The 11,527-nt window shown below is 41.2% G+C and overlaps 1 protein-coding gene across 1 annotated transcript in view; it reads right to left on the reverse strand.

Annotated features, from left to right (window-relative positions):
- Positions 1–2,781: 2,781 nt before the first annotated feature.
- The window catches only part of TBC1D32 (TBC1 domain family member 32), a 224,969-nt gene continuing 216,223 nt past the window's right edge, over positions 2,782–11,527 (reverse strand). Inside the window, exon 33 of the mRNA XM_075063908.1 lies at positions 2,782–3,878. Within this exon, the coding sequence (XP_074920009.1) occupies positions 3,759–3,878 (120 nt within the window). The 3' untranslated portion in view covers positions 2,782–3,758. The remainder of the gene's footprint in view (positions 3,879–11,527) is intronic.

Raw genomic sequence — 11,527 nt, forward strand, 5'->3', positions numbered from 1 at the left:
CACATCATTTTTCTTCTATTCTAAGACATTACTGTAATAGATGGTGGCATAAGAACAACTTTTGCAGTATACTGAATTTTCTCTCTTTGTGGTTTTGATTTTTGGCAGATAGTACGCAATTATCTTGAACTGTCTACCCACACTTAAAGTTCACAGTCAATATGGCTCATCCAGGTATTGTAAAGGTTAGGTTTCTACTTGAAATTTTCTTCTTGAAATTTTGATAAACAGATTTGATAGATAACATGGCATCATCCTGTGACCTTTTAATCTTTTCAGTGTCTATCTAAATCCTTTGCTGATTTAGCAGATGTTGGGTAAAAAGCCCTCCTGTTTGCTAACAGTACAATAATCTTGAGTGAAATACAAATCTGATGTTCCATAATTACTAGTGGGACTACTGCAGTGTTCAGTTGGAACATGTCACTTAGCTGCTAAAGTTCCTTATTGACTCAACATCCTCCTCACTGCTGCAAGACTTGGCTTCAGAAAGGTGACTGAAATTAGTGCACAAAGATTGTACTGCTTTCTTTTTCAAAAATTTCCGATCTCTAGGGCCAGATTATGGCTTTTGTGAAGGGGCAGGGGAAAGAGGGTTCTGGGAATCTCTCTCAAGTGCACCCACACAATTCTCTCCCAAAACAATTCTTCAAAGTCAATGAAGAAAGACAGGATGCAATTCTGGCCTGAGTGAAGTCAATGGGAGTTTTGCCACTGATTTCAATGGGAATAAGATTTCACCAATGACATGATGGTTTTCGGTAGTCCTATTACTGATGAGACGCAATAGGAGATGAAGCCCCTTCTGACGAGATTTCTCTCTATCCTGAAGAAGAGATGGAGAGTGATGCTGCTTCTTATTGAAGGGGAGACACTGGGGTATGAAGTCTCTCTAAATGAAGAGAAGTAGCTTTTGTCACTTGATCATAACCCCGGTCTAGAAAGTCAGTAGCAGATGTCTCCTCGTCCACTAAATCACAGACTTTGTAAAGGGTAAGGGGTCGTTGTCTCAAGTCAGACTCTTTGTGGTTTGATGGATTTAAAGATGAGATTACGCTCCAGATCATCTTTCAACATTTCACATTAGTTGTCTTGGTGTTTAAAATGTTTTTAAAAAAAAATAATTAATAACCTTTCTGCATTTACTCCATATTTGGCCTACAACAAAACAATTTGATCAAAATTATTATTGGCTCTGTATTTCTAAGGTACATCTAATGGAAAAAAGAATGCATATACAGGTGCTCAAAACTACAATGTATAAATAAATAGCACAGCCCTCAGTCTGCTAAAATGAGAACCATTTTTAGAGGTATGCAGGTAAATACATCATCTACAGTTATGAGACTAATAGTTGTCAGGAAAAGAAAACTGGAACAAGATACACATTATTGAATCTGGAATAAATTGGTACATTCAAGTTACATTTCTGAATTTAAATAAGATAAAATAATGACCTCCTCCTACTGATGTACACAAATAAAAGTTCCAATTGGAGTTCATCTTTTGCATATGCAAGAACATACATGCGTACCCACTTAGCCTTTGACAAGTCAACATTTGCTAGCTTGTCCCACAGTCATTTCCTGTTCTAAGTACAGGTGAAAACTCTTCTCTTAGATTTCACTGTGGAATGAAAGTGAGCAAAAATGAACATTTAGCACTTAATCTTCTCCCAGCATGTTAGGACAAGATGTAGCCAAAATACCAACTTTCTAATATGTTAATGGGAAGGCAATGAAGAACCAGCCAAAGGAGACTCTATAACCTCATGTTCACTATGGACATATGAGTAACCCACATAGTTACAGGAAAAGTGGAGAGCAATGGCTGTTGCTAGTGAGTCTGCACAGAGCACAAATCTGTATATCTCAAATTCAAGGGAGTAGCTGAACAGTGCTCTGCTTTGTCTCCTCCCTTTGATACCTGGGGCAACATCCCAGCTGGGAGAGCCTTTGGGATCTTACCAGCAGGTAAGCACTGAAAATCCAATTCCTTTGCTATTCCAGGAAAGCACAAACTTTCGTTCATAACTACATGGTACTTAAGCCTTAGAAATCCAAGAAACTGTTGGACATTCATTTTTGGCCTTGACTCAGTTGTTAAAATCAGAGGATATTTATGGTACAAAATTAAGGTGAAAAAGACTCTCAGTAGTTGGCACAGTTTACAACTGTTATCAACTAATCAAACTGTTGTATATCTAGTCAAAGACTTTCCTTGGTGACATAAAATTTGGCCTCTCAGCATAAGATGAATTCAGATTCTTACCTGCTTCATCTTCCCTCAGATCCCAATCAAGAGAAGGAGAGAACATTTCAAAATTAATTTATAGACCCTTTTTTCTGTTCAGTTTTTCCTGTTACTGTGATGCAGCTTTTTAAAAACAGTAACAAAGCACAGCAAGATTCTCTACACCAAATACAATAACTCACCGGTATAATGGGAAGAAAGGGAACCATAAACTTATATTATACATTGGGAAACAAGTTTGGAAAATGTAATTTTAAAAGTAGTTCTTGTGCTTTTAGTACCATTTTTAGGGCTCCTTTGTTAAATTCATATCAGTTAGGGCAAAAAGTCCAGTATGTCAAGCTAACTCACTGAATTTTTTTTTATAGACCTGCCATGCTATTGTAATAACAGAACTATAGGTTACAGTGTAATGGAATTATTTTTATATACTCCAATTTTCAAGTCAGTATTTTAACTGTCGAAGATGAATGAACAGAAAAGATAAAACAAGTAAATGAACCTTAATGAACATTTTGCAAAAAGTATTTTAGATTAATTTCCATTTTTTGTATTAGTGACACATAACAAAATTATTTTGACTTATGTTTCAGAAACCCAGGCTTATATACCCCAAAACACAATTTCGGAATGTTGAAATCAATCATTGTATAAAAGCACAAATGCATCACTAATTTCCAGAATTGATGTCACACTCATCTTCTTTGACATGTTTTCTGAAGTTGACTCCAGATCGGACAGAAGAGTAATCCACACTGCTCATTTATTTACCTCAGAATCACCTTGCTTTTATCAATGTGAGTTTTTTTTATATAATGGTAATATGTACAAATCAAACCAATCGATAAAATGACTGTACTGAATACTGCATATTTTAGTAATCTGCCTTCCCCTTTATCCATTCTGAGAATATAAAATGAGCATATAAGATTACAAATATATATTTATAGTATAGAAACCATTATGGCTGAGGGCAGTATCAGTCCTTTGTTCCACTTGTATTTAACTATTCTTCCTCAGCCAAAACCACAAGGTCAGATCAGCTGCATCCAGCAAAGCTGCTTTGCTTTTGCTCATCCCCATTCACATAACTACAGGATACTCAAGTGATTATTCTCAGTACTGCTTCTTATTGCCAGACCTGTGCAGAATTTTAAAGTTTTAGGTAAGATGGTGTGGGTAGGAGATGACCAAAATGTATTAGTTTGGGAACAGCTTCCAGAGAATACAAACAAGACCCCTACGTTAGCTATGGGCAGATTCTCAAGCAATCTACCAAATAAAAATAAGGCAGTACGTACAGTATGGAGAAATAAGTTATTTTTCAGTTGATCCAATTCAGATGATGTCCCCTTGAAAAACCTATATTCTGAAAACATTTATTATGGTTTTTAACATATGTATATTTCCACAGCATGAATTTTTATGGAGACTGATATAAAACAATCAGCACTTCCTTTCAGAACGTAACTAAAGCTTGAAGATGAAATGCTTGTTTGCTTGATCTATGTGTTCTGCATTCTAATGTTCCTCATGTCTCTCAGCAGCACTGGCCTGTAGGTTGCCTCCAAGCTTTCCATGTATTCTAAATAATCACTCACTCGAAATCTATGGAGTGCTTCTTCCTGCACAAATACACACAAAAAAAATTATTAGCTATGAAAAAAGATGCAGTATTACAGTGTAATGAATTTTAGATGTTTGAAGGTAGCTTATTTTACTTTTGCATGTCACTGCCTTGGTGTTTTATGGTGCAAACAGATACTCTATTTCCCTTTGTTTAAAAGTGAAAAATCAGTGTGCTCAAGTTCAGACAGCTCTTTCTAATTAGAAATTTGCTAGCAAATGGCTTTTACAGACTGAACCCATTTCTTCACTATTAGGAGAGCATTCCATTTGATGATTTCAAGGAATACAAAATAAGCCTTAAATAGAAAATGACAGGTTACAAAAACACTCTTTTCTCAAAGTGTATACTAGCTCTGGAAGCCCTAACGTTGTTAATGTGCTAGGTATAAAGAATAGGTTCCCAGTACATTGATCCGCCCTTTTTGCTAACAGCCAGCTAGGAGAATAGCACTAGTTATATATTTAAAAAACCAATTATGAACACTGATCTTCAAAATATGCTCTTTAAAGCAGGCTAAGATACTATTGCTTCATCGTCATCATAAATAACGATTAACATTCTATAAAGCTCTGGATTTCATGTCCATATTTAACAGGGCAAAATAAGTCTGTCCAAAAAAAAAAAAAAAGAATCAGGCAAATCCTTCCATGGGACTGACAAGGTAGACAGGGAGAGGGATGTCTGGCAATTGTATCGCTCTGCAAAAAGAAAACCGAGAAATAGAGCTGGACTTCAACAGGGACACAAAGAAAAAACTCTTCTGGTGCTACTTGATACTTTCCCTTAGATGCTAGGAACAACTGTGTGCTGACCATCTGCCTGAGACTGTTGATTTGATAAGGCCAGCATATTGCTGTAAACCAAAGCATTTAGAGTAACAGTGCTAGGGACATGGCATACAGCCGTGCATTAGCTGAAAGTGGCTTCCTCATAAGCTAGCAGACTGGCTAGAGCACCTAGGAGTAGACCAGATGTCCTGGATGTTATGGGACATGTCCTGATAAACTCAGGTTTTGTCTTATATAGGCACCTATTACTCCACTCGGTCTCTGTCCCCATGTTTTCACATTTGCTATCTGGTCACCTACTAGGCTGAGCCCTGGACGCACAGTTTCCCTACCAGCGAAAGTTTCTGCACATCCCGTGATTGAATGAGGGTCTGTCATAGACAGATAGTTAAGGGTTAATGTCTCTTTTACCTGTGAAGGGTTAACAAGCTCAGTGAACCTGACTGACACCCTGATTACAAGGACCGAATTCGGGGGACAAGATACTTTCACAAATCTTGAGGTGAGCGCGAAGGTCTTTTGTTTGTGTTTTTTGGGTTGCTTCTTTGTTTCTCTTTGGTTAAGAGGATCCAGATGTGGCAACCAGTTTTCTCCAAATCTTTCTGAAACAGTCCTTCATGTTCAAGCCTAGATAAGGCTAATAGCTAGAAGGCGTAATAGTTCTTGGTTTCGGTTTGCTCTGTATTCCAATTGAACGTGTGTATTTTGCACTGGAAGGATATTTTTACCTCTGTTTGCTGTAACTTAACTTAGGCTAGGGGAGGGAGTCCCTTGGTCTAATGTAAAAGCTGAGTCCCTGCTAACATTTCCATCTTGATTGTACCAGAGATAATTTTTACTTTTTCTTTCTTTTAATTAAAGCTTTTCTTTTAAGGACCAGATTGATTTTTTCTTGTGTAAGACCCAAGGGGAACTGATCTGACTCACCAGGGATTGGTGTGGGGAAAGGAGGAGGGGGGGAAGGTGGATTCAGTCTCTTGTTATTAAGATTCAAGGAGTAAGTTAGTGAATCACACAGTAAAGTGCACTCACCCAGGGCTAGTATGGGCGGAAAGAAGGAGCGGCTGGGAATGGTTTATTCCTCTTTGTGGTTAAGAGCCCAAGAGATTTGGGTCTGTGTGGTTCCCCAGGAGAGGTTTTTGGGGGACAGAAAGTTGTACCATAACACTATATGTTTTGGTTGGTGCAGCCATGCAGTTATCAGTGTTGGTCGGTCCCAGCTATATTAGCTATCTTATAAGCTATGAATTAAGTTCTAGAGGGTCTACATTAGGCAGGTCCCCACTTTCTGGACGCACAGTATAACGTGGGAATAAGACCCTTGCATAGTGTGCAGGCTTGGGAAGTCATAGACCCAAAAGCGCAGTGATTTTTTCTCTTTTCTAACTGCTTGGATGCAGCTGAAAAGGATTGGGTTTCAAACCAAAAGCCAGTAGGATTTTTTTTTCTCTTCTGCTAGCTGCTTGAAAGCAGGCTGAGGGGAGTGGGTTTTAAAACCACAGCCAGAGAATTTTTTTTTTCTTCTCTCTTTTCTGGCTGAGGAAGGTAGCCTGGAGGCATAGGTGTTAAGTTCTTTAACAAAGGTCTTTGTTAAAAAGGACGCTCAAACTGTGAGCTAGCAGACACCAGCAAAGGGCATTTGCAAATGAATTGTTTTTTTTTTCTGTCTAACTCTTCGGGCAAAGTAATAGTTAGAAGTCTCTGTTACCAAGCAACCCTGAGGAAGCAGCCAGAGCTGCAGCATTCCAGGCAGTAAGCTGCAGAGGGCACAACCAGCACAAGAAAGCAGGAACAATGAGTTCCAAGGAACGGGCAAGACTGGATGCAGAAGCACAAGCCAAAGAAGCTGCTCACAAAAGAGAACAAGAAGCCAAAAAGGTGGCCCACAAAAGAGAACAAGAAGCAAAGAGGCGGCCTACAGAAGAGAGATAGAAATCCAAAGGGAGGCCCACCAGCGGGCCATGGACTTAGCAAAGACTAAGCCAGATGTTCCAGCCAACTCTAACAATCCTTCTCCAGGTACTGTTCCCCATCCCAGGAAATTTCCCACCTACAAGGCAGGTGATGACACTGAGGCCTTCTTAAAAATTTTTGAAAGGACCTGCCATGGGTACAACATCTCTGAAGACCAGTACATGATAGAGCTGAGGCCACAGCTCAGTGGACCCTTAGCAGAGGTGGCGGCTGAAATGCCTAAGGAACACATGAACAACTATAAACTTTTTCAAACCAAGGCCAGAATCAGAATGAGACTAACCCCAGAGCATGCCCGTCTGCGGTTCAGAGCCCTAAGGTGGAAACCAGATGTGTCATTCACCCGACATGCCTACCAGATTGGAAAGAATTATGATGACTGGATATCAGGAACAAATGTTAAATCTCTGGATGAGCTGCACCTACTAATACAACTGGAGCAGTTCTTAGAGGGTGTTCCTGAGGAAATAGAAGGTACATCATAGATGGGAAGCCCAAAACTGTAACTGAGGTGGGGGAGATTGGAGCCAGATGGTGGAAGTGGCAGAAAAGAAAAAGGCTACTAGCAAGGGGAGCGAAAATCACAGGGGGCACACAGACAATAAACCTTAACCCAAAGGGCAACCCAAGACCCCATCTACAACCCAAGGAAAACCCCAGACTCCCTATTCTCCCACCTCACCAGTCTCCAGCAACCCACCTCCAGTGACCAGTCAGCTGGGCGATGCTTTAAATGTAATGAACTGGGACATATAAAGGCCAACTGCCCCAAGAACCCCAACCGAGTGAAGTTCATTATACCACCATCACACCAAAGATTCCCAGGCCCAGATGCCTCTAAAATACCCTTGGAGTGAAGGGCAACTTTGAGAGTGGGCGTAAAGAAGGTTATCGCATGGAGAGACACGGGGGCACAAGTGTCAGCTATCCACCAATCCTTAGTGGACCCCAAGTGCATCAACCCAGAGGCCCAAGTGACAATTTACCCCTTCTTGTCAAAATCTGTAGACTTGCCTACAGCTGAACTGCCTGTCCAGTACAAAGGCTGGTCAGGAATGTGGACTTTTGCAGTCTATGACAATTATTCCATCCCCATGCTACTGGGGGAAGACATGGCCAACCAGATGAAGTGGGCCAAGAAAGTGGGAATGGTTACACGCAGCTGAGCCAGGCAAGCTTCCAGACCCATCCCTGTTCCTGAGCCATCCACAAGGGCCTCATCTGTGTTATCAGAGACCCAGACAGAGGTGGTGCCGGATCCCCTGCCAACAACGGCAATAGCCACAGTACCTCCAGTCCCAGAACTGGAACTGGAAAAGCAACCAGCACCAGAACCGTTCCCAGCACTGACGCCAGAGCTTGCAAAAGCATCTTCAACCCCAGCGCCAGAGGGCGCCAGCAGGCCTAAACTGGCAGAAGCAGCAGACAACCATACCGAAGAGGCTCAGCCAGAGCCTGAAATACCACTTGGTGCACCAGTAGGGAGCGGTTCACCAGCAATGAACACAACCCCATCACCTACTTCGCTTCCAGAGGGACCAAGCCCAAGTCCACAGTCTAGGAACTGGTGTCTCCAGCCTCAAGGGAACAGTTTCCAGAATGAGCAGGAAGCAGATGACAGCCTTCAGAAAGCTGGTGGTGGCACGGAGCACCCCACCATCCTCTCAGCTTCTTCTAACCGATCCCGGTTTGTTATAGAACAAGGACTTTATACAAGGAGACTCTTTTCTGGTGGACACCAGAAGAATGGCAGCCTCAAAAACAGTTGGTGGTTCCAACTAAGTACTGGGAAAGCTCTTAAGCTTAGCCCATGATCATCCCAGTGGCCATGCTGGGTGAACAGAACCAAAGACAGGTTGGGGAAAGTCCTTCCACTGGGAGAGGATGGGCAAGGACGTTGCCCAAGTTATCGTGTCCTGGTCTTGTGAGTGTTGTGGGTGTGCAAAGCGGGAAAGCCCCAAGACCAGGTCAAGGCCCCTCTCCAGCCACTCCCCATAATTGAGGTCCCATTTCAGCGAGTAGCTGTGGACTATTCTGGGTCCTTTCCCAAAAAAAACCCCCAGAGGAAAGCAGTCCATACTGACTTTCGTGGACTTTGCTACCGATGGCTGAAAGCAGTAGCTCTAAGCAACACCAGGGCGCTAAAACTGTGTGCCAAGCCTTAAGAGACATTTTTGCCAGGGTAGGTTGGCCCTCCGACATCCTTACGGATTCAGGAACTAATTTCCTGGCAGGGACCATGAAAGATCTGTGGGAAGCTCATAGGGTGAATCACTTGGTTGCCACCCCGTACCACCATCAAAGCAATGGCCTGGTGGAGAGGTTTAATGGAACTTTGGGGGACATGATACGTAAATTCGTAAATGAAAACTCCAGTGATTGGGACCTAGTGTTGCAGCAGTTGCTTTTTGCCTACAGGGCTGTACCACATTCCAGTTTAGAGTTTTCACCGTTTGAACTTGTGTATGGCCACGAGGTTAAGGGGCCATTACAGTTGGTGAAGCAGCAATGGGAGGGGTTTACGCCTTCTCCAGGAACTAACATTCTAGACTTTGTAAGCAACCTACAAAGCACCCTCCGTCAAGAGCCCCATAAGTTTACGTTTTTTCTGAATATTGAACATTTTGCTATTTTTGTTTGATATATTCATGCCTGTTTTTCTTTTCAGCCATTAACACAACACTGTAGATACTTCAAAACTTTCAAGAACTTATATTTAAATTACATTCCTTGCATTCTCATTTCACTTGCATTGAGCCAGAGGCTTCTTTTTTAAAAGCCATAATATGCAGATTAGTATTCAGTTTAATGACTAAAACAGAAATCAATCACATTAAATGTTGGTGTGTGAAGAGTGTAATTGAAAGGTAATTTCTGTATACGTCTTTTTATCACACTGAAACGTCCGCTGTTTTCCTCTTTGCTTTATATCTAAAACACAGTAAGAGTTAAGGATGGAAAAAGAAAGGATTGAGAATCATAATTAAACACAATGGAAAGACAATGAATTATCAAATGCTCTCACTGTCTTTACCACACACAGAGAAAGAATGTATATTTGATTCAAGGCCTCATTCCACAGACTGAACGATGCTAGGAATATTCAGTAATCTTTTTGCTCAATGTCACATAAACTGTCAGTAGTAATAGACAGTGCTGCACTGTGTCATTGCAGCTGGGTATGTGCTAGCTTTTTTAAAAGCTAACAAAGCTTCTTTGGGGATCTTTACATTTCAGTTTAACTAAACTGAAGTACTGACATATTCCTGTTTATTCCATATGCCTTTCTGCTAATGTAGTAGTTTTTACAATATGGTTATTTTATTCTCCCTGGATAGCCACTAGTTTTCTTCACATTTAGCTAATTTCTATAACAATCAAATATGTTATGATCAAGTATTGTACTGGAAGACAGTGAAAATAGTATTATATTATTACACAATATATTTCAAAAGAAAGAAATGATGTCAGAAATCTTCATTTAACGTTTTCCCCCCCAGGTACTTCATAAAAATTTAACAAAGAGGAAAGTAAAAATAAAAAGTTGTTCCAGTTTTCAGTTTTCCCAGGAGACCTGCAGGAAAGCAACCTGATCTCAAATGAATGGCAAGGACATCCACTGGGGACAAGACTATGCTACTCTTACTCACACTGAATAGTAGTTTACCCTACAACTGGCTCCACTGTAGTCAGTGAAATTACTTGTGGAGTAAAACACAATTCAGTGTGAGGAAGAGTATCTCAGTCTGGCCCTTATAAAGTTGTCAGATTATATAACTGTCATACATAAACAGTAGTACACAAAATGCAAATATCAGAGTGAAAACTGCCAGTAATTCTTGCATTTTGACCTTGAAAAGATTTCACCGTAAGTAACTGATAAAGGATGCATCATATATTTAAAAGGAAAAAAATCTTGTATACATACCCCCATCAAAAATAACAGGAATAGCTTAGTTAGTTTTTTGGCAAAACAAAAGTGAAAAATGTTGAGGGGAAAAGTATAAGTGCGAAACCAAATGTAAAGCTACCTTTCCCTGGATTCATGCAGCCATGAATATGAAACTAAAAATTAACTCCTACAAATCCCTGTAGGGGGGGGTGAGAGATAGCCAGCAGTTCAGCAAACAAACACCAGAGGTCACCCAACACAGAAAAACAGGCACCATGAGTTCCAAAGATGCGCTGAAAAGGGAAAAAGGCAGGGCACAAGCCATGACAAATGAAATGAACATAAGAGACGGATGGATCTAATTTAAGGCCGAACAAGAAGCCCAGGAGGCAGCCCAAAGAGATAAGAAAGCCAAAAGGCAGATCAGAAAGAAAACTACCAAGAAGAGAAGCGCCCACAGAAGACAGATAGAACTCCAGAGGGAGAAACACCACCAAGAAAAGTGGAAGAGAGGGACAAACAGAGAAACATGAACTGGAGTTAGACAGGCAAGCCAACAGAACCCAACCACTCTTTAAACAACCCGTTCGCCAAATACTTCTTACACAGCAACACAGAAATTTCCCAACTACAAGGCAGCGTGATGACACTGCAGACCTTCTTAGAAAAATTTTGAAAGAGCCTGCATTCTGGGTACAGCATCCCTGAAACCAGTTAACATGGTAGAGCGTGAGGTCAACACCTCAGTGGCCCTTTAGCAGAACGTGGCGGCTCAAATGCAAGGGACACCAATGAATGATGTAATAAAACTGTTTTAACCAAGGGCCAGATCCAGAATGGGGATAACCCGGATCACGCCCGTCGGCGGTCAGGAGACCAAAGTGGAACCAGATGGGTCATTTCCCAAACACGCCTACTACGTTGGAGCATTTTTGACACCGGGATATCAGAACCAGAGGTCAAACCTTTGAAGACGCGCCCACCTCATGA

The sequence above is a fragment of the Chelonoidis abingdonii genome, chromosome 3 (genome assembly GCF_003597395.2).
Source record: "Chelonoidis abingdonii isolate Lonesome George chromosome 3, CheloAbing_2.0, whole genome shotgun sequence".
NCBI lineage: Eukaryota > Metazoa > Chordata > Testudines > Testudinidae > Chelonoidis > Chelonoidis abingdonii.